At 38.7% G+C, this 23,556-nt stretch overlaps 1 protein-coding gene across 9 annotated transcripts in view; it reads right to left on the reverse strand.

Annotated features, from left to right (window-relative positions):
- Nucleotides 1–13,686: 13,686 nt before the first annotated feature.
- LOC123806894 (cAMP-responsive element modulator-like) overlaps nucleotides 13,687–23,556 on the reverse strand; it is a 76,167-nt gene continuing 66,297 nt past the window's right edge. For 5 of the 9 annotated variants that reach the window (XM_045820343.1, XM_045820342.1, XM_045820341.1 and 2 more), the window contains one exon: nucleotides 13,687–14,042. In XM_045820343.1, coding sequence (XP_045676299.1) covers nucleotides 13,898–14,042 — 145 coding nt within the window. In that variant the 3' untranslated portion in view covers nucleotides 13,687–13,897. Of the gene's footprint in view, nucleotides 14,454–23,556 lie in introns of all 9 variants that reach the window. The other 4 variants (XM_045820344.1, XM_045820348.1, XM_045820347.1 and 1 more) reach the window with 1 other exon arrangement.

A 23,556-nucleotide genomic window follows, 5' to 3' on the forward strand; every position in this document is an offset into this window, starting at 1 on the left:
AGATTCCACATATAAATGAGATCATATGGTATTTGGCTTCCTCTGACTTATTTTACTTTGCATAATACCCTTTAGATCCATCCAGGCTGCCACAAATGTTAAGATTTTATTCCTTTTTATGGATGAGTGATATTCCATTTGTATATATAAACTTGCATATATGGAAGCACCTGGATTGCTTCTATAGCTTGGCTATTGTAAATAACACTGCTGTGAACATAGGGGTTTATATATTCTTTCAAATTAGTGTTTTGGTTTTCCTTTGATATATAGCTAGAAGTAGAATTATTAGGTTATAAAGTTTTATTTTTAATTTTTTGAGGTATCTCCATACTGCTTTCCACAGTGGCTGCACCAGTCTGCATTCCCACCAACTGTGCACAAGGATTCCCTTTTCTCCAAATTCTTGTCAGCAGTTGTTGTTTGATTTATTGATGATGGCCTTTCTGACAGGTTAAAACTTTTCAAAAAACTAGTTAAAATGGAGGAGTCTTTTGAAAGTAGTGTAATCTCTCTCTTGTTACTTCTTTAGTTCTTTAAAGAACATTAAAAATAATAAATAGGGTTATGGGAAGGTCAACCTTCTTTCTAATACACATTGAAAACTCAACCATTTCTGGGCTGGTGCCACCTCCTTTGACTCATTGACCCTGTTAAGAAGGGCAGAAGAAGCTTGTGAATTGGAAAATTTTCAGTCTGTCACATTTTGAGCATATTTAAAAATAACTATAAGTGAAATAACATTTGTCCAAAAAGTCTTAATATGTCAAAGTCCTAACCAAGTTTTCCAAATCAAAGTAGACACCCCTGCCTTCATTGTGAGGCCAGTTTCAGCCTAAGGCCATATTGCTTTCAAATTCTGGTTAATATCAAAAGTGACCTGAATGAATTTTTGGATTGACTTGAGTACCAAGAATCTAGAAGCTGTGCTCATAAGGATAAGAAAGTATAGGGTCTGATTAACTGTTGCTTATAATAGCTCTTCTCAGAAATTTGAGTATCAAGTGTTTCTTCACAGTATCACTAAATGTCGAGGTCAACACAGAGGAAACAGGGGTCTAGGTACCATAGGAAGAGTCAGGACTAGCACCTATGTCTCATGGCTCTCAGTTAAAACATTATTCCATTACTCAGTATACACTTTATATTATCTGTAACAATGGTTTTTGTTTTGTTTCTGTAGTTCTTTTTATCCAGGATGGATGTTTAAAAATAGATATTCACTGCCAACTCGAAGGCTTTGAAATCAAAGTCATAAGACTGATTTGGAGATGCTAAGTGCTCTGGAAGTATTTAAGTAATTAGTTATGGTGAGAATGCCTTATGACTACAAATCTATGCAGTGAGTCCTGATGTGCTTTGGGACATGAAGTCTGTGCCCTCACTGTCCTGTAAAGCCTCTGCAGTAACCTGGGCTTCTTTATTCTCCAGCATTGCACTGGGCATTCTGGCTGCCCTTCCTCTAAGTATTGCTGGAGCAGGAACAACCAGACAGTTAATGACATAAGTCATGTTTCTTGACTAGAAAGACTAACGGGTGAAGTTGGTGACCTAGTTTCTTTTCCTTTTCTTTACTTTTCTTTCTTACTTTTTTTGCATGTACCTGTCCAATTTTCCCAGTACCATCTATTGAAGACACTATCTTCCCTTTGTCATATGCTCTTGTCTCCTTTGTCAACTATTGACCATAAAGATGTGGATTGATTTCTGGGCTCCCTGTTCTATTCCATTGACCTATATGCCTATTCTTGCACCAGTACCAGGTTATTTTTATTACAGTGGTCTTGCAGTACAGTTTGACATCTGGTATTGTGACCCCTCCAACTTTGTTCTTCTTTCTCTAGATTGCTGAGGTATTCAGGTCTTTTGGGTACCATATAAATGTTTGGAATATTTGTTCTAGATCTGTGAAATATGCCATTGGTATTTTATTAGGGGTTGCATTGAATCTATAGATTGCTTTGGGTACAACAGGGTGGTGATGACCAGACGGAATGCTGTGCAGGGACTGTGTGGATGCAGGCAAGGGGAGGGGGAAATGGGGGCATCTGTAACAGTGTCAACACAAAAAATAAAGAGAAAAGAAAGAAAGACTAATGGGTGGAGCATATTATATATACCCTTGATAAAGCAGATTCATTTTTTTACTCTTCAACATCTAAACTCCAACAAACTCCACCTGGATTATACCAATTCAGACAGTTCAGTACAAGGAAAGATGAAACCACATACATAATAGAGACATACACGTGCCTGCAAAAAACCACACTGCTTAAAAGCTGCAAGCTTTGTGGCATTTAATGTATTTTAACACTGCCTGGTTAGGTGAGGAAAGGATACTAAAAGTTTTGGCTAAAATAGTATGTGTGTCTGTGTATTTATTTTATTTTTAGAGAGGAGGGGAGAGAAACATTGGTTTGTTTTTCTGCTTATTTATGTATTCATTGGTTGATTCTTGTATGTGCCCTGACTAGGGATCAAACCCACAAATCAGGACAGTGCTCTAACCAAGTGAGCTACCCAGCTAGGGCTGTGTATTTATTTTAAACAAATTAATACCAAAATGGATTAAAGGTCTAAAAATTAGAATTTCTAACATGCCCTTATTATTCATAATTTCATGTCATAAAAAGTCCCTGAATTTAAATTGTTGCAAAGTAGGTACCATTATCATTACTTTAAGCCAAGGGTGTCAAACTCATTTTCACTGGGACCACATCAGCCTTGTTGATGCCTTCAAAGGGCCAAATGCAATTTTAGGACTGTATAAATGTAACTACTCCTTAACAGTTAAGCAAGAGCTTGGCACTGCCATGGGGTAGAAACAAGGTGCTGGGCCAGATAAAAGAACATGGAGAGCCGGATTTGGCCCACAGGCCTTGTGTTTGCCACCTGTGGTCTAAGCAATCACCAAATGCCATTAGTGTCTTAATCTCCAATTACATTTTCTTGATCTTTCAAGCTATAATAAGGCAAAGATGGCTCCCGCATCTAGGATATAGTATGTGAGTATATTTTAAACTATTCAGATATCACTGCTCTTTCACAGTGAACAAAACTCTTTTTTCCCAGGATTTTCCAGTGATATGATCACACTCATCTGGTCCTCATAAGACCAACAGTCTGATCACAGGTTGAGATAAGAACTAAAATGCCAGGACAGAAGGACAGCCATAGGTTGTGTGGTGAGTAAAAAGTCCTTAATCTCATTTTCCATTTTCAGTTTTACTGAGAAACTATCCATTCATATTAAAGTCACTCATTTGCTGAAAATATACAAGCTGGAAGTCATTTATAAGGTTCCTCTATAAAGTAGCTCATTCTTTAGGCAAATAACTGTATTTATGTTCTCCTGGGGGCAAATAGGCATAGGTGTCCAAACTGTGTCAAATTATTGCCCCTCCCCACACAACACTTTACCAGAGATTTCCCAGAGTTACTATGAACACAATTCACTAAGCTAGATCAGAGAAAACTGCTTTTACCCCTTACCCTCATGGGGTTTGACTTAAATTGGAGAGTTCATGACAGAACACACCACCCATCCATTTTAAGGTCTTCATAGACTAACAATGTTTCAAGAGAAATGAGGAATTACAGAAATAGCACGTACATTCTGTAAGGCCGTGGCCTTGATATTAAATGGTCTTTGGTGTTCAAGAAAGGCAGGAGTGTGCAGCCATTGGACACTCAGGAACACTGGGTAAGACCCAAGCCCAGGCCATAGACGTCACTATTCTCCACCACTAGAGTGCATCACAAACATGCATGGAAATGGTTAAAAATAGAAATACCCAGACCTACTGAATCGAAATTCAAGATATGTAGAATGCCAACTGGAGTAAATATGTGGGCATACTCATGTTCTCCTTTATCTAAAAAGCCCTTTTTCATTAAGAACCTCCTTACTTGGGTTACTTACTTTCTCAAAAGTGTACCAAGATTTAGTTATAGAATTTAAAAAATCCATTCCTATGTCAAGCCTGATGCTGTTTTGCCACAAGCCAATGCTTCACAGAGTTCCCAAACACTAAAAGCAAGATCGAGCATAAGCCCTGAGTCATTTGTTTTGGAAAACACTGTCCTGTGTCAAACACCCTTTTATAAACTAGTTGGCCACAATGCTTTAGAGACCAGACATGAGTTTTGTACAGTGAGTGACAGTTTTCCTTCCAGGGTTTACATCTATTCAGACCACAAGGCAAATAAATGCTTTCTCAGAGAGCTATGCTTTCACCAAAAGCTGGTTTATTATCGTTTATAGAAAGATAGTATGAAGATTCTGTTTCAGTGTTTACAACGGTAGCTTTGATATTCCAATAGCCAGTCCTTTAACTGTAGAATCATTTTCTCCTGGTCAGTATCAGGGATTTTAAAAACCAAAGAGAAACTAGCACATGCTTTCATTCATTAGGACAGGAAAGACTGGGGTAGTCCTACATCTAACCACTCAGAACCTCAGCAGCCACACCTACTTGGGCCCTTGCCAGCCTGCACTTCACTGGCCAGCTCTGTCTGTGGGTCTCACCTGGGCAAGCCACCAAGATAGAGTGTCATGCACCCTGCCCAGCTGTATAGCTCTATGACATGGGGCATGTTACTTACCGTCTCCAAGCCTGTTTCCTCATATGCAAAGTGAGGCTGATAACATCTATTGGGTTGTTATACAAATTAGATAAGTCCCATATGGTGCATAGTGTGGTGCCTGGCACAAGGTGAGCACTCAGTAAATGGCAGGGATGCTTTTTATTATTATTATTATTTTTTTATTTTAATCATTGTTCAAGTACAGTTTTCTCCCTTTTACTCCCAATCCAGCCCACCCTCCCAACCCTCCCCTCTTCCCTCCCATTACCACCCTCCCCCTAGTTTTTGTCCATGTGCAGGGATGCTTTTGATGCCCACCCTGCATTCATGTGAGTAAGTATCTAATTGCTCAAAGTCCACGAAGGTGCTGGTAGTCACAGTGTTGCCACAGCCTGTGGTCCTCTCTTCTGGACTTATTTTCCCCCCACATTACATAAATTACCTGGTTTATTATTTTGTACTAAGGTATGTAACTTTTACCATAGACACTAAAATACCTATGTCAGCATATACAGTTTGTTTCCTTTCTAAAGACAGTTACACAGAAAAACAGGGTATTTTCAGGTTATCTGGCAAATATGGAACCCAAAGGGAGGCTCATCTTAAGACCCATACCTCACCTGGGAAGCTGTGCACACGTTCCCACCACAGGGATAGCCCAGGCCCACACCAGTGGTCTTTGACTCTCCCGTTCCCTGTGTTGCTCTGGGAAGGCAGTGCCACCTGGGCTTGCTCTTACTAATGTAGCCTCACTTGTTGACTTTGAGGGAATGAATGAATATGATTACCCCTGTGTCTCTTTCCAGAAACTTTACATCACGCAACTCTGAATTTGGGACAGTAATTTAAGGAAACAGGTGGCATAATTAATTATTAACTAAAGGTCTCTCTCTCTCAAAAAAAGAAAATGGTAACAGAAATTGTCCCAAGGACAACTGGGGAAATGGACCCAGGGATGGGAGATTAACTTTTCACTATATGCCACTTTATCTTTAGAATTTTGAACATCAAAAGTATTTTTAGCATATTAATTTTTGAAAAGTTGTAAGACATAATTTGTATTTTTAAAAGTTATGCCTCAGCATAGAGAATATTGTAATAAGACTTATCAGGGTAATTTCTCTGTGAGGTATATGAATGTCTAATCACTATGTTGTACACCTGAAGCTAGTATATTGTTTGTCAAAAAACTTTGACTTATAGGCAAGGAGTATGGGGGCTTATAACTCATGACCTTCAGTCATGACTTATATACTGGTCACTCCTTCATTTACATGAGCATATTATAGCCCAGAGAGTTTCACTTAACCAATCCAGTTGTCACACGAACAAAGAGAGATACATAAATGATATAACTCTGATGATGATACTAATATATGAATACAGGGTTTCAGTTGGGAATGATGGAACAGTTTTGGAGGTGAAGGGCAGTGATGGTCACACAATAATGTGAATGAACATCCTTAATGCCACTAACCTCTACTTGTAAATGGTTAAAATGAAACTTTATACACATTAAGCAGCTCCTTTTTTATGGTATATTTCAGTTTTGCAAGGTGAGAAAGTTTTGGAGATTTGCTTCACCATGCGAATGTACTTCATACTACTAAACTGTATACTTTAAACATTGGTAAAGATGGTGAATTTCATGTATTCTTTTACCACAATTTTTTAACAAACCTTTTGAAAATGGTTAAAATGGTAAATTTTATGTTATGGACATTTTACCACCATTTGTAAAAAGTTCTTTGTGATCTGTGGAGACAGAAATCAGAGGAGTGGTTGTCTGGCCCTGGGACAGAGGGAGTGAGGGGCAGTGACTGCTTGTGGGCATCAGGTTTCTTTGCGGGTGATGAAAATTTCTAAAACTGGACTGTGGTGATGGTTGAGCAACTCTGAATATGCTACTAAAATTATTGAATTATAAACTTTAAATGGGTAAATTGTATCATATGCAATCTCTAGCTCAATGTTTTTTAAACCAACAAACAAGTTTTGTCTTACCTGTGAGGGCTGGGGAGCTTGTGCAATCTCCTCCACGTGCCTCCAGCTGGAAGGGTATGGAAGCATGGGAGGACAGAAAAGGAGGGGAATCTTCTGGGTTCAGGATTATTCAGATTTTGACTGGTTTCTGTACAAGGTAACCAAATGAATTCCTATTATAGATTTGGCATAGGGCTTTCTCTCTAACTCTCATCTACTGCCCAGGGAAGGTAAAGGCCCAAATTAAAAGAACAGGGCAAATGCAGTGTGTGTGGGTGTGTCATTCAAATAACCCACTCTGGCTCACCCTTCAATGCTGTTTTTCAAAATATTATCATAATAAAGAAAGATCTGGAAAAAACTCTGTGCCCTCTTAAAAATTGACTGGCTTAGAAATAACAAAGGTTGCATTTTATTTGATCAAGTACAGTCTGGTATTACAAAGCAGTTAGTTTTCTCTTTTTAGTCATCATTTTCCACCCCTGATGGAATTGTGTGTGCATAAAGAGAACAGTCCTGGAAAAAATCTTAAATCTCATTATACAGTAGCCCATGGCAAAATGGGGTTTTGAAGAACAAGTAGTGTTAAAAATACATCTGGAAATGTGAAACATATATTATGAAATGCACTTATGAGAAAATGAATTTATATAGAAAAAAGCTACACATAAAGCAAAAAGACTGAGATATGCCAAGCTTATGCAGTTCAGAATCAGGCCTGTGTGTCTGGGGTGGCTTTAGAGAAGAAGAGGCACATTTAAGTCTCTGAGAGTCTTGTCCTACTGCCAGGAAACGATGCCAACTGGCAACAGCTCTGCTTGTCTCAGGCATGTCCCAGCTGCTTCACTGATTTTGATGCACTCTGGATAAACAGTGTTGGTGTCACAAATCCTCACTGTGTGTCTGAAGGTGTCCTTTAGGTGTACAGGAAACATCAAGTACAGAATAGAAGGATGTATGAAGAAAACTGAGCAGTGTGGTTACTAAGGCGACATGGTCTCAGTTTCAGGCAATCGTGGTGCTCAAACATGTTCAAATACGAAGAAGTTCATTTCCTTTATTTTCTGATTTCGAATGATTTAGAATTATGAACTACCTAGTTAAATATGACAAGGTGGCATAATCCCATGATCTAGAATCAGTGATTTCTATATTCAAAAGTCTTCATTCTGAGAATTTTAGAATTAAAAAACCCACAAGGGCCACTGTGGATTCTGTGTTATACTAGATGTATGATATCCATGTAGCTTCCAACTTTCTGCTTGCTGTGCTCAGCAAGTTTGTAGGCAGTACCTATGGAGGCTGATTGGAGAGTTGTAAAATCATGCTATTTTGGTAGCAAGAGCTTTGGCATCAGGGACAAACTACAAGAGCAAGAATTCAGTTCTGATGCCCCTTTGAGAGCTCAGCTGAAGCCCCAGGCCTCACAGCTGTTCCCACCTTCAGAGAAGGGTCAGCGCTTATCATCTCTGGGTGGTAACCACCACCAGTTGCCTGCACACCTTTCTCCCAGAAGCCACTTTGTTCAATATTGATGGCCAGGCTTCAAAGAAGCCTGAACCATCCCAGCCCCAGGGGTTGAATGTGCACTAGTTTATCCAGTGCTTTTGAGTTCCACTGTTGCCAGAGTGACTGACCATGATGAAAAACTAGCTAGTGAGACTCAGAGGGGGTGTGCTGGTGAAGGTCCCTTGAGCCAGTTGTCCTTCCTCTTAAAACAGGACAAAAGGACAAGATGCTGCCTATCTCCTCTCTGGTTCCTGCAGCTATGGGGACAATATTAGCAACAGGGGACCCAGCCTAAACAGGGAGTGGGATGGGAAGGACCTGGTCATGATGCCATTAAGTCATTACATTGAGCAACCTTAGGATTTCCTACCTCTGGACTTATGTGGTGAGGTAATAAAATGTTCTTATTTCTAAAGCACTGGGGAGTGGAGGGGACATCTGCTATTTCTGGCCCCAAGTAATCAAACACAATCCTCTTCCCTGAAATGACCACCTATTCTATAGAGTGGAGTACACACACACATGCACATGCACTCTTTTACACTAAACTAACTGTGGTGTGAGCATGAACTTTACCCCCCATCTCCTAAATTCAAGCCCCTGGGAGTGGAGTGTGTGTCTGGATTCCCTGTCTGGTTGCCCTCCTCCCCAGCATGATCACATCAAGGTCCAGTTCAGAGTCTGCCTCTTATGGGGTCAGTCTCTTATGAAGTCCCTGCCTGCAGCTTTCTCCGATTCTAACACACAGCATCTACTGCCTCTAATCTGCCTCCATGCTGTCTGCTGATTCCTGAGTCTGCTCGGTGTGCACCACTGGGCACTCATTGGGTTTAGTGACTGACTGAATGGAAGACTGAGTGCAAAGCACCATATCCCTTCACCTGAAACTTGGGGTTTCCCTTTCCTCTTTTTGTTCTTGTCTTCTTTCCTCATCTTACTTCTCTGTAAAGACAAAAATTGAGATAAAAGAAATTCAGAGCTCAGATTCTGAAGGAAGAAAAACTATTTCTAAATAAAGTCCCAAGTGGTATGCCCTGCCTCTGGGAGTTACAAATAAGTGACAGAATTATGAAATGGGGGAATAGCAGTTAGATGCTATGTAAGTGACCTCCTGTTACTGTACCTCCCATACATATTGACCATTTCCACTACTGAAACTAGGGGTGGGGTGGAGGCATCCTCAGAAAATCATGACTAATAGCAGAAAATACAGCAGAGCTAGCTCCTGGTCAAGATGGAGGCATAGGCAGATACACTTTGCCTCCTTGCATAACCACAAGAAGGATTACGACTAACCTCAAAACAAAAATACCCATAACTGCCAAAACATCGAACTGTAAGAATTTAAAGAAGATATATTCATCTAGGCAGGTAGGAGGGGCAGAGACGGGGAGCTGGGTTGAAAGGATGTGATGTGGCAGCAGTGAGGTGATGGAATGGGCAGTTCATTTTAGGGATACCTGGGGTGCAAGCCCTAGGCCAGCCTGTGAAGCCTAGGGTTCCAGTGCAGGGAAAATAAAGCCTCATAACTCCTAGCTGTAAAAACCAGTAGGGATTGGGGTGGTGGAAGAAACTGTGGGTCTCTCAGGAGAGTCTGTTAAAGGGCTCAAGGTGTCCTGGAATGTTCGCAAACCCACCCACTCCGGGAATCACCACCAGGGCAACAGCTAGCAGAGCACCAGTTGTATAAGTGACTGAAAGTTGCATGAGTGCCAAACAAGCCTCCAGCAGTCAGGCAATAGCATCACCCACTTTCTGCCCCCTCACAAACACACAAAGCCATAGAGTGGTGAAGTGGGTTGCCCTGCCCTGGTGATTACCTAAGGCTCTGCCCATAAAATGTAACAGGTACGCCAAGACAGAGAGTCAAAGCAGCTCCACCTAATACACAGAAACAAACACAGGGAGGCTGCCAAATTGATGAGACAAAGAAATATGGCTCATATGAAAGAACAGAACAAAACCACAGTAAAGGAACTAAGTGAAACAGAGATAGCCAACCTATCAAATGTGGAGTTTAAAACACTGGTTGCTTAGAGATCTCAGAGTATGACAAAAGCATAAAGGAAGAAATGAAGGCTACACTAAATGAAATAAAATTTCACAGGGAAACAGTGAAAAGAAGGTTCAGATCAAAGAATTGGAACATAAGGAAGAAATAAACATTCAACCAGAATGGAAAGAAACAAGAATTCAAAAACATGAGGAAAGAATAAGAAGACTCTAGGATGTTTCCAAATGTGCCAACATATGAATCATAGGGCTACCAGAAGGAGAAGAGGAAGACCAAGAAATTGAAAACTTATTTGAAAAAATGATGAAAGAAGACATCCCTAATTTGCTGGAGGAAATAGACATACAAGTCCAGAAAGCACAGAGTCCCAAACAAGTTGGACCCAAAGAGGATCACACCAAGATACATCATAATTAAATTGCCAAAGGTTAAAGATAAAGAGGGAATCTTAAAAACATCAAGAGAAAAGCAGAGAGTAACCTACAAAGGAGTTTCCAAAAGACTGTCAGCTGATTTCTCTAAATCTTGCAGGCTAGAAGGGACTGGCAAAAAGTATTCAAAGTGATGAAAACCAAGAACCTACAACCAAGATTACTTTATCCAGCAAAGCTATCATTTAGAATGGAAGGGTAGATAAAGTGCTTCCCAGACAAGGTAAAGCTAAAGGAGTTCATCTTCACCAAGTCCTTATTATATGAAATATTAAAGGGACTTATTAAGAAAAGATCAAAATATGAGCATCAAAATGATAAACTCACAACTATGAACAAGTGAATCTAAAAAACAAACTAAGCAAACAACCAGAACAGAAGCAGAATCATAGAAATGGAGATCACTTGGGGGGGTTATCAAAGGGGAAGGGAAAGGGAGGAATGGGAGGGAGAGGTACAGGGGATAAGAAGCATAATTGGTAGGTACAAGATAGATTGGGTTGGGGGTAAGAACAGTATAGTAAATGGACAAGCCAAAGAACTTATATGTATGACCCATGGACATGAACTAAGGGGGGGGGGATGGTTGTAGGGAAAGGGGGTACCAGGCAGAAGAGGGCAAAGGAGGGAAAATTGAAACTACTGTAATAGCATCATCAGTAAAATATACTTTAAAAAAGAAAATACATCAGAGTGTAGCACAGAGTAGGCCTTCAACAAAGGTCTCATGAGTGAAGGAGAGAAGACATAGCATCATATGGTTAGGGCTTTGGGCTTATATCATGGAGCTTTTTATTGTGAACATAGAATTAAATGTGGATACCAGTAATAAAGCTGCTGTCTCAATGTAATGAACTTCATCTAAATGTGTGACATAAAAATATTTGATATAAGGTAGATTTCAAGATGTTTTGAAATGGAAAATAAAATCTTGGGTTGTTTTTCCTTCAAAATTCCCACACAGATTTCCAGACCATATGCAGAAAGGCCTATTCCACCACACAAGCTGAGTTTCTCATAGTGGTTCTTCTGTGTAAAAGGTCTGGGGAATCCTTCTGGTGAGAAGGCAGAGCATTTCCAGAAATCAGACCCTGTGTGCAGATCAGTTCACGTACCTTTGAAGGTATGCAAATGCCATTCTAAGTATAACTTTCAATTATTTCTAGGTACTAACAACTTGTAACTTTCATTGTGTAGTATCAAAATGGCACTAGAGGTTCTGTGAGATATTTTCTATTATATACGAGTAAAAATTGTAGAAAATGTTCATATAGTTAAATGACTGCCAAACACTACAAGTGTAACCAACATGGTTCTATTAAAAATGCTCTCCAACTATGGCATCTGAGGACAGCAATACAATGTTTTCTTTACAAAGCACTAATGTAAAAATATGCAAATGGCATAAATTCACTTACAGTCTATTTTTTTTCATATAGGCAGGTTATTAGATTCTCTCAATTCTTTTCTGAGGTATTTTTTTGCAGTGTACTTTTATTGTACTACTGGATGCATTATCTTTGATCATCCTTTCTTAAAATACTTTTAAAAGACCTGCAGAAAATTTTATTGTATAGCACACTATTCAGGACATAGAAATTGGGAACTACAAATATGTGCCATTGGAGAAGTCTTACAAATGCTGCATTTAAGATTTTGCTAAAAACAGACTTCTGGCCAAGATGGAGGCATAGGTAGATACACTTTTCTTCCTTGCACAATCAAAAGAAGGACAATAACAAATTAAAAAAAAACCCAGAACTGCCAGAAAATCAAACTGTATGGAAGTCTGATAAGCAAGGAATTAAAGAAGAAACATTCATCTAGGCTATATCACAATGCAACGAAGTGGGTTGCCCTACCACAGTGAATACCTAAGGCTCTGCCCCTTACAACGAAACAGGTATGCTGAGACAAAGAAAAATGGCCAAATCAAAAAACAAATCAAAGCTCCAGAAAAAGAACTAAGCGACAAGGAAGTAGCCAACCTATCGTATGCAGAGTTCAAAACACTGGTAATCAGGTTGCTAACAGAAATGATTGAATACAGATGCAAAATAAAGGAAGAAGTAAAGGCTATACAAAGTGAAATAAAGCATAATATACAGGGAACCAACAGTGAAGGGAAGGAAACTGGGACTCAAATCAACTATTTGGAACAGAAGGAAGAAATAAAAATTCAACCAGAACAGAATGATGAAATGAGAATTCAAAAAAATGAGGAGAGGCAGAGGAAGCTCTGGGACAACTTTAAACATTCCAACATCTGAATCATAGGGGTGCCAGAAGGAAAAGAGGAAGAGCAAGAAATTGAAAACTTATTTGAAAAAATAATGAAGGAAAACTTCCTCAGTCTGGCAAAGGAAATAAACATGCAAATCCAGTAAGCTAAGAGAGTCCCAAAGAAGTTGGGCCCAAGGAGGAACACACCAAGACACCCCATAATCAAATTACCCAAGATTAAAGGTAAAGAGAAAAATCTTAAAAGCAGAAAGAGAAAAGGAGGCAGCTACAGACAAAGGAGTTCTCATAAGACTATCAGTTGATTTCTCCAAAGAAACCTTGAAGGCAACAAGGGGCTGGAAAGAAATATTCCAAGTCATGAAAGGCAAGGACCTACATCCAAGATTACTCTATCCAGCAAAGCTATTACTTAGAATTAAAGGGCAGATAAAGTGCTTCCCAAACAAGGTAAAGCTAAAGGAGTTCATCAGCACCAAGCTCTTATTATATGAAATATTAAAGGGACTTTTCTAAGAAAAAGAAGATGATCAAAACTAAGAACAGTAAAATGATGACAAACTCACAACTATCAACAACTAGACCAAAAAACAAAAACAAACTAAGCAAACAAGTAGAACAGGAACAGAATCACAGGAATGGAGATCACATGGAGAGTTATCAAGGATAAGGGGGAGGGAGAGAATGGGAGAAAAGGTACAGGGAATAAGAAGCACAATTGGTAGGTACAAATTAGGAGGAGGTTAAGAACAGTATAGTAAATGGAGAAGCCAAAGAACTTATATGTATGACCCATGGACATGAACTAATTGGGGTGGGGAGGAATGATGGACAGAGCGGGCATATAGCTCAGAGGGGGATGAAGGGGAGAAAAAATGGGACAACTATAAGAGCCTAATCAATAAAATATACTTTCAAAAATTTGCTAAATACATTTTTTAGTTTGTCTCTTTTTAAAAATTGAAGTTACAGCTAAGAGTTCACTACATACAATGAAGTATTTTAGGAATGTTAGAGGTTAGATAATATTATGAATGATACAAAGGAAAAGAGCCATAATTCTTGCCGACTACATATTGTATTGCTTTCAAAAGCAACTGTACATGTAATCAGTTCATAGTAAAGTACTATACTAATCTGTTTTAGGAGAGCAAATATCTTTCAAGGTTTCAAGTTCCTCTATAAGCTTCTTGTTCTGAACTTCTAGCACTGCAACTCGACTCTCCAGACATTTTACATATTCTTTCTTTCGACGTCGACATTCTTTAGCAGCTTCCCTGAAAAAAAAAAAGAGAAGCAAAAGGGCAAAGAAAACAATTTTTGCATGCTATTGACTGAAGAGACTGAAGTGAGCTTGGTGTATGTGATCATGGTTGCATTCCAAATTTGGTACAACACTACCCACTCAATTTCAAACACTAAGCCAAACTGGATTCTTAAGGGTCACAAGTGTCCCTTCCATATGTCCACATGACAATTAGTAGAATTGCTGCATCTCCTGCCTTGATTTGAGTTCACAGTAAACAAGGTCCAAGTCAAAGAGTTACTCTGCTTTATGGCAATAAAGATCTTTAAGGGCCTTGAGTTCCTCAATGAGAGTCTTGTTTTGGTTTTCAAGCACAGCCACACGATTTTCAAGACATGTGACATATTCTTTCTTCTTCCTGCGACACTCCCGGGCAGCTTCCCTGCAACCAACACAAGGCAAATGACTCAGGAACGACCTCCCAGCACAGTCCAGAGGGGCTCCGCAAACTTTGGGGCCCCAAACTCAATGGCCAAGCAATCCTAGGTAAGTTCTGCACAAAGCCACACAACAAATGTACCCAAGCCCATGCCTTTTTGTAAGGTGACTCTGAGACAACAGGAATGATTTGAGAGCAGAGTCCATTTGCCCAGCATTCATCATAAATGGTGTTTTCGTGGGGCACACATTCCACAACAACAGTGACTAGAATGGTTTTCAGCAACCTAAAACATTAGAACCACATTTTCAAGTGGAATTTCTACAAAAACATTTACAGATCCTTTTGAATCTCTTAGTTATTTTTGTCCACCAAAAGCCCTACATTCCATCATAATGAGTTAACTTTATTTTATCAAGAATGATTACAAAAATTAATCCCCAGAGATCTTAAATATCAATAGAGATTTTCATTTTTCAAGATTAAATCACAGTGAAACAAATAAATTAATCAGGACTGCGAGACAGTTGTTGGCTGGGAAACAACATGGATAAAAATAACAATAAATGAATCATAAATCATGCACATTTTCATAAACCAAAATGAAATGGACTCTGCTTCTGAAAATTAAAGATGGAAAGAAGGAAGGTACAAGATACAATACTCAATAGTTCAGACAATTGAAATCCAGGAATGTGAAAACACCAGGAAAATGAAAAGAAAGCTACTTAATTACTCAAGGCTGTTCTCTCATCATAGGCATTTACTATCCAATCCACTGAATTTTAACATACTGTAGGCATACCCAAAGGAAAGAACAGGCCAGCAGCCAAAGCAACAGACACAAATAAAAAGATGAGCCATGGTCATTTTCATGCATCATCCCACCAAAAGAAACACAATGAATACAACCAACATTTTCTCTCTCCTTTCTTTCTGGGTGGGAGAGGTTGGCAACTACGTCACTTAATTCTCTATAGATTGTATTCTTCTAACAGTTTTATTTTTGGAGTTTTCAATTAAAAAAAACTGCCTTAGGGATATTTTTCATGCCAAAAAATCCTATATTGAAAGATAATTCAGGCCCTGGTGGGGTAGCTCAGTTGGTTGGAGCATCGTCCTGATACTCCAAGGTTGCAGGTTCAATCTCTGGCCAGGGCATGTGCAAAAATCAACCTATAAATGCATAAATAAGTAGAACAACAAATCAGTGTTTCTCTCACACACACTCTAAAATCAATAAATTTTTAAAAATAATTCAACTATATTTAATAAAAGTTGTGTTGAATGTCTAAACACCAATTTACTGTAATGCCAATTACCACTGTTGCAAGTCTGAACTAGCAGTGAGCGTACAACAGATCTGGCCAATTCTGTTTTATTTTTAGGATAGTCGATTCTCACCAAAAACTGATTATGTGTTTTTCCCTGCAGGAAGCAAGAGTCAGCAGAAATTAAAGAGATCCTGAAATGCCAATAAACTGTAGGAAAAGATCAACCCCTATTTCCTAGCAAGAACAATGCGCTCCTCTGTGAACCCACAAAGTTCTCAGACTTCTCAACTGATTAGCAAAAAAAGTAACAATGTATAAATGAATTGAATCTGATAAGTACTGATTAATTTAATCTAATGATGTGTGGGGAAAAAGCAAAGAATAAATCCAAGGACACTTAAAAACATGCCAGTTTGGGAACAGAATTCAACTATTCCACAAAGGAACTAAAATATACATTTAATGAATACCAAGGTTTTCACAATTATATCATTACATTAAATTCTAAATCTAGAAGGAAGATGGTCATTTTATAAGACAGGTCACCATTAAATGAAATTTTAAATATCTAATAGCAGTGTTATGGGCTATTTAACCTGAATTTTTTTTACCAAGGTGTACTATGTACTGTAAACATCCATACTTGGTGTTTCACATGTGTGCACGTGCTGCTACCAGAGTCGAACGTTCTAAGCACAAAGCTTTAACTAATCACACTAGTAGAAGGCACACTCCTAAGAACTTAACTTCTCAGCTATGGAAAACACCTGTTTCTTCTATTAATAGTTAGAGCTCAGTTTTCAGGCCTTGCTTTTGTCTGGATATATCTTCAGCATGGAGAGAAAAATACATGGCAAACGGGAAAAGCTGACAAGGCTGTAAAGAAAGAAAAACTGTGGCCGGATTGGTAGAAATATAATTAAATATCCATTATAAGGGCTAAACAAAGAATAAAAAGAAAAAAATGTATAAAAGATCTTTCACGTTATTGAATGAAACCTACATTCTTTCCATAAAGTTGAATCTGAAGATCATGCTGAGGTCTTTCAGGGGTGACTCTGGTCTTAGTGTAGTGGATAGGCTCTGGAATAGAGACTGGCTGGTTGAATATCCAGGTTCGGTCTAGTTTGCACTGTGTGATATTAACCAACTCATGTAAAGTCTCTGAACCTCAGTTCCTACCTGTAAGGTAAGGATAATAGCCAGACCTATTCTCATGTGAAAGTTATGTGATAGTTATGCAAACAGTAGAAACAAAGCACTTAAAATGTGCATATGGTACTCACTCAACAGATACTGAGCAACATAATAGCCATTCATTTTCTGCTTTTCTCTTATATTGCTTCAAAACTGAGATTTGAAAAGCTAAAACAGACCCTTCTCAGAATCCCTTGAAGCTGGGGATTCTATTAGCTATTTCTAGTCAATGAAATGTGGGTAAAAGTTGCTGGCAGAGCCTTCCAGGAAAAGTTTTTAGAAGGGTCAGACTCAACCAGCCCCCAGTTTAAGCTTCAGTTCTTCTTTCCTCTTCCTGACTGATGAAATGGCTGGAGGGGACGCAGCCACACTGGATCACAGGAACAAACGTTGGGCTAGGGAGGTGGCAGGGCAGGAGGAGGAGCCTGGATCCTGGATGACACCATGGGGCCTTGGTTCTGGATGCCTGTATCTCTGGACCCACAATGTGAGATCAAATACCACCTACGCCCTGACCAGCATGGCTCAGTTGGTTAAGCATCACTCTGAAAAGCAAAAGGTCACTGGTATGGTTCTAGGTCAGGGCACATGCCTGGGTTGCAGTACAGGACCAAGTTGGGTGTGTGTGAGAGGCAATAGATTGATATTTCTCTCCCTTTCTTTCTCCCTATCTTCTCCCACTCCCTAAAAATAAATAAATAAATAGATGGATAAATAAATAAATAAATAAATAAATAAAATCTTTTAAAAAATACCACCAGCAAGGTTAAGCTTCCATTCCCTTGGGTTATTTAGAGTCCAAACACAAATGCTATCCAATAGTTATTAACAAATTGTTTTTTAAAATCCCAGTATTTTATAATTTTTCCCACAGGGAGAGCTCATATGTGTGTGTAGGTAGCTGTGGGGCACCTTTTATAGGAATCCACTGCCGAATGTTTTATCTATTTCATTTTGGTAGTTCTGACAACATTTTTAAACCTAAAAATAAAGGTATAAAATGACACCAGGGAGATAACAAGGCTAAACTCCTAGTTCTTCCTTTTTATTTTCTTTGGGAAAATAAAACATCGATAAACAATTCTGCATTATCATCACACTTGACATTATAAACTGAACTTCACAATGTGCATTCTGTGACCAGAGAGGCAATTATATTTGTAGCTCCTTGGATCTCTGAAAGTACAGTTTTAAAGTATCCACAATCCTCCATCTGATCAAAGTTAGGGATCTTCAGTGGCAAGATCTCCACACACCAACTGTGATACTATGTGAGCCCTGCCCATTCAGCCCCTTCAGATTTTCTGAGCAAAATACTGGTGGTGTAAAAGGTGAATCCAGCAGGACTTACAACCTGGCACAACCACTGATGAAGATGTGTGTATCTAATGGTCCTATTGCCGGTAATCCGTCGAGTTCCACAGGGTACAAAACTCCATCTAGTGACTTGTCATAAGCCTGGGAACTGTAGCAAACATACAAAGTACTATAATACATCAAATTGTGACATTTAAAAGGCTATTAGTAAACTGAATATAGCTGCTACTTTCTTCATACTCAGTTACAAAGGACAGTGATGAACTTATTTCTGGATTTGAGAGTCTTTTTTTAATTGTTGTTCAATTACAGTTGTCGTTATTTTCCTCCTATTACTCTCTCACATCCTACCCACACCCACCTCCCCCCTTCAATCCTCTCCCAACCCGTGTTTCTTTGTCCATGGGTCCTTTATACATGTTCCTCGATGATCCTTCCTCCTTCCCCTGTTATCGCCCTCCCTCCTCCCCTCTGATGAATGCCAGTTTGTCCTTTATAACAATGTCTCTGGTTATATTTTGCTTGCCTGTTTGTTTTGCTTTTTAGGTTCCACTGATAGATCATATGGTATTTGTCTTTTACCACCTGGCTTATTTCGCTTAGCATAATGTTCTCCTGTTCCATCCATGCTGCCACGAAAAGCAGGAGTTCCCTATTTCTGCTGCATAGTATTCCACTGGGTAAATGCACCACAGCTTTTTGACGCATTCATTTACAGATGGGCACTTAGGATGTTTTCAGCACTTGGCTATTATAAATAACACTGCGCTGAACATTGGGGTGCGTAAGTTCTTTTCAATTGGTGTTTCAGTGTTCTTAGAGTGTAATCACAGCAATGGAATCACTGGGTCAAAAGGCGGTTCCATTGTTTATTTTTTATATTTTGAGGAAATTCCATACTGTTTTCCACAGGGGCTATACCAGTCTGCATTCCCACCAACAGTGTGCAAGGGTTCCCTTTTCTCCACATCCTCTCCAACACTTGTTGTTTGTTGATTTGTTTATGATGGCCATTCTGACTGGTGTGAGGTGGTATCTCATTGTGGTTTTAATTTGCATCTCTCTGATGGCTAGTATGCTGAGCAACCTTTCATATGCCTCTGGGCTCTCTGCATATCCTCCTTGGAGAAGTGTCTGTTCAGGTCCTTTGCCCATTTTTTAATTGGGTTGTTTGTCTTCCTGGTGTGGAATCCTGTGAGTTCTTTAAATGTTTTGGAGATCAAACCCTTGTCTGAGATGCCATTGGCAATTATGTTTTCCCATAAAGTTGGTTCCCTTTTCATTTTGCTGATGTTTTCTTTAGCTGTGCAGAAGCTTTTTAATTTGATGAAGTTCCATTTGTTTATTCTTTCCTTTATGTCCCTTATTCTAGGGGACATTTCAGTGAAAATATTGTTGCATGGAATGTCTTAAATTTTCCTGCCTATATTCTCTTTAGGACTTTTATGGTGTCATGACTTATATGTAAGTCTTTTATGCACCCTGAATTTATTTTTGTGTATGGTGTGAGTTGGTGATTTTCACTTTTTTTTTTTTTTGCATGTAGCTGTACAGATCGCCCAACACCATTTGTTGAAGAGGCTATTTTTCCGCCATTTTATGCTTCTGCCACCTTTATTGACTATTAATTGACCATAGACATTTAGGTTTATTTCTGGGCCCTCTAATCTGTTCCATTGTTCTATGTGTCTGTTCTTATGTCGTACCAGACTGTTTTGATTACAGTGGCTTTGTAATGTAGTTTGATATCACATATTGTGATCCCTTCTACTTTGTTCTTGTTTCTCAGAATTGCTGAGGCTATTTGGGGTCATTTATGGTTCCATATAAATGTTTGAAATGTTTGTTCTTTATCTGTGAAATGTGCCATTTGTACTTTAATAGGGGTTGCATTGAATCTATAAATTGCTTTGGGTAGTATGGACATTTTGATGATGTTAATTCTTCCAATCCATGAACATGGCACATGCTTCCATTTGTTTGTGTCTTCCTTAATTTCTTTCTTCAGTGTTGTGTAGTTTTCTGCATGGAGGTCTTTTACCTCCTTGGTTAGGCTTATTCCTAGGGACTTTATTTTTCTTGTTGCTATATCAAATGGGATTTTTTTAATGATTTCTGTTTCTGATGTTTCACTGTTGATGTAAAAAAATGCCTTTGCTTTCTGAATATTGACTTTGTATTCCACTGTTTTGCCAAATTCACTTATTAGGTTGAGTAGTTTTTTGGTGGAGTCTTTAGGGTTTTCTATGTACACTATCATGTCATCTGCCAACAGTGAGTTTTACTTCCTCTTTTCCCATTTGGATGCCTTTTATTTTTTTTTTCTTGTCTGGTTGCTGTGGCTAGGACTTCCAATACTATGTTGAATAGAAGTGGTGAGAGTGGAAATCCTTCGCTCATTCTTAATCTTAGTGGGAAAGCTTTTAATTTTTGCATATTGAGTATGATGTTGGCTGTTGGTTTCTCATATATGGCCTTTTTTATGTTGAAGTATGCTCCCTCTTCTCCTACTTTGCTCAGTGTTTTAATCATAAATGTTTTTTCTGCATCTATTGATAAGATCATGTTATTTTTGTCTTTCCTTTTGTTTGTGTGATGTATTACATTTATTGATTTGTGAATATTGTAGTATGCTTGCGTCCCTGGGATGAATCCCATTTGGTCATGGTGAATGAGCTTTTTAATGTATTGTTGGATGTAGTTTGCCAATATTTTGTTGAGAATTTTGGCATCTATGTTCATCAGCCATATTGGCCTGAAGTTTTCTTTCTTTGTTGTGTCTTTATCTGGTTTTTGGATTAGGATGATGCTGGCCTCCTAAAAAGAGTTGGGGAATCTTCCATCTTCTTGGATTTTTGGGAATCGTCTGTGAAGGATAGGGGTTAGCTCTTCCTTAAATGTTTTGTAAAATTCTCCTGTGAAACCGCCTGGTCCAGGGCTTTTGTGTGCCATGAGTTTTCTGATTAGTGCTTCAATTTCACCAGCTGTTACTGATCTGTTCAGGCTTTCTGCTTCTTCTTGATTCAGTTTTGGAAGGTTATATTTTTCTAGAAATTTGTCCATTTCACCTAGGTTTTCAAATTTCTTGGCATATAGTCATTCATAGGAATTTCTTACAATGCTTTGTATATCTGAGGTGTCAGTTGTAATGTCTCCTCTTTCATTTCTGATTGTATTCATTTGGGTCATCTCTATTTTTTTCTTGATCAGTCTGTAAAGGCTTTTCAATTTTGTTTATGTCTGCAAGAAAAAAAAAAGCTCCTGGATTTATTGATCCTTAGAATTGTTCTTTTAGTCTCTATGTCATTTAATATTCCTCTGATCTTGGTTATTTCCTCCCTTTTACTTGCTCTGGGCTTTGCTTGTTGTTATTCTCCAGTTCTTGTGGATGTAGGGTTAGGTTGTTTATTTGAAATATTTCAGTCCTTCTTAGGTAGGCCTGTATCACTAAGAACTTCCCTCTCAGGACTTCCTTTACTGTGTCCCATAGGTTTGGGACTGTTGTGAGTTCATTTTCATTTGTTTCCGGAAACTTTCTGATTTCTTCCTTGATCTCATTATTACCCCATTCATTGTTTAATAGCACACTATTCATTATCCATGAATTTGAATGTTTTGATTTTTTCCCCCTTAAGGTTGGTTTCTAATCTCAGTCCCATATGATCTGAGAAAATGCTTGATATGACTTCAATTTTCTTGAATTTGCTGAGGCTTGTTTTGTGCCCTATCATGAAGTCTATCATTGGAAATGGTCCATGTGCATTTGAAAAGAATGTGTATTTTGCTTCTTTGGGATGAAAGGTTCTATATATATCAGTCTATTTGATGTAGGCCATTGTTCAATGCTGTGATATCCTTGCTGATATTTTGTTTGTAAGATCTATCCACTGCTGACAGTGGGGTGTTAAAATCCCCTCCTATAATTGTGTTGCTGTCTATATCTTTCTTGAAGTCCTCCAACATTTTCCTTATGTATTTGGGTGCTCCTGTGTTGGGTGCGTATGTTTACAATGTTCATGTCTTCATGGATCTGATGGATTCTTCCCTTGAGTATTTTGAAGTGTCCTTCTGTGTCTATTTTTATGGCCTTTGTTTTGAAGTCTATTTTGTCTGATATGAGTACTGCTACCCCAGGATTTTTCCCTGTCCACTTGCTTGGAATATTTTTTTCCCAGCCCTTCACTTTCAGTCTGTGTAGGTCTTTTGTTCTGAGGTGGGTCTCTTGTAGGCAGCATATGTGTGGGTCATGATTTCTTATCCATTCAGCTACCCTATGTCTTTTGATTGCAGCATTTAATCCATTAACATTTAAGGTTATTACTGATAGGTACTTTTTCATTTTATCCCCTTTGAACCTGTGTTCCTCTCTCTCTCACTCTTTTCCTTCCTCTTCTTATAGCAGTCCCTTTAGAATAGCTTGCATTGCTGGTTTGGTGGAGACGTATTCAGCCTTCTTTTTGTCTCCTTATTTGGCCTTCCATTTTAATTGAGAGCCTTGCTAGGTAGAGTAGTCTTGGTTGCAGGCCTTTGCTTTTCATTAGTTGGAATATTTCTTTCCATTCTCTCCGGGATTGGAGTGTTTCTATTGAGAAATCAGGTGCTAGCCTTATTGGAGCCCCTTTGTATGTTACTTCTTGTGTCTTCTTTGCTACTTTTAAGATTCTCTTTTGTCTTTAAAACTTGGTATTTTAATTATGGTGTGTCTTGGAGTAGGTCTCTTTGGGTTCAGCCTGATTGGGACTCTCTGTGCCTCCTACACTTGTGTGGATTTTTCCCTCTCCAGGTTTGGAAAGTTTTCTGTCATTATTTTTTCAAACAGGGTTTCTATCCCTTATTCATTTTCTTTTCCTCCTGGTATTCCTGATTCGAGTGTTGTTGCATTTCATGTTATTTTGGAGTTCCCTTAAGCCATCTTCATATTTTTTAGTCTTTTTTTGTGCAGCTACTCTACCTGGGTGTTTCTTTCCACCTTGTCTTCCAGATCCCAAATTTGGTCCTCTGCTTCATCCAGCCTGCTTGTAATTCCTTCTACTGTGTTTTTTAATATCAGAAATTGTATTTTCCATTTCTTCCTGGTTCTTGTTTATAGTTTCTATTTCCTTTTTCATGATGTTGTAGTTTCCATAAGTTCCTTATAATCATTCTTTTGAATTCTGTGTCTGATAGTTTGCTTGCCTCAATTTCATTTAGCTCTTTTACTAGGGAATCTTCCAGTCCTTTCAATTGTAGGTTCTTTTTTGTCTCCCCATTTTAGGTGACTCTCTTTGTTGTTTCTGTGATTCTGGGTGCTCTGCTTTGCCAGCTATCTTCATAGGGTG

The sequence above is a fragment of the Phyllostomus hastatus genome, unplaced genomic scaffold (assembly GCF_019186645.2).
Source record: "Phyllostomus hastatus isolate PE091 unplaced genomic scaffold, TTU_PhHast_1.1 phas_scaffold_39, whole genome shotgun sequence".
Lineage (NCBI taxonomy): Eukaryota > Metazoa > Chordata > Mammalia > Chiroptera > Phyllostomidae > Phyllostomus > Phyllostomus hastatus.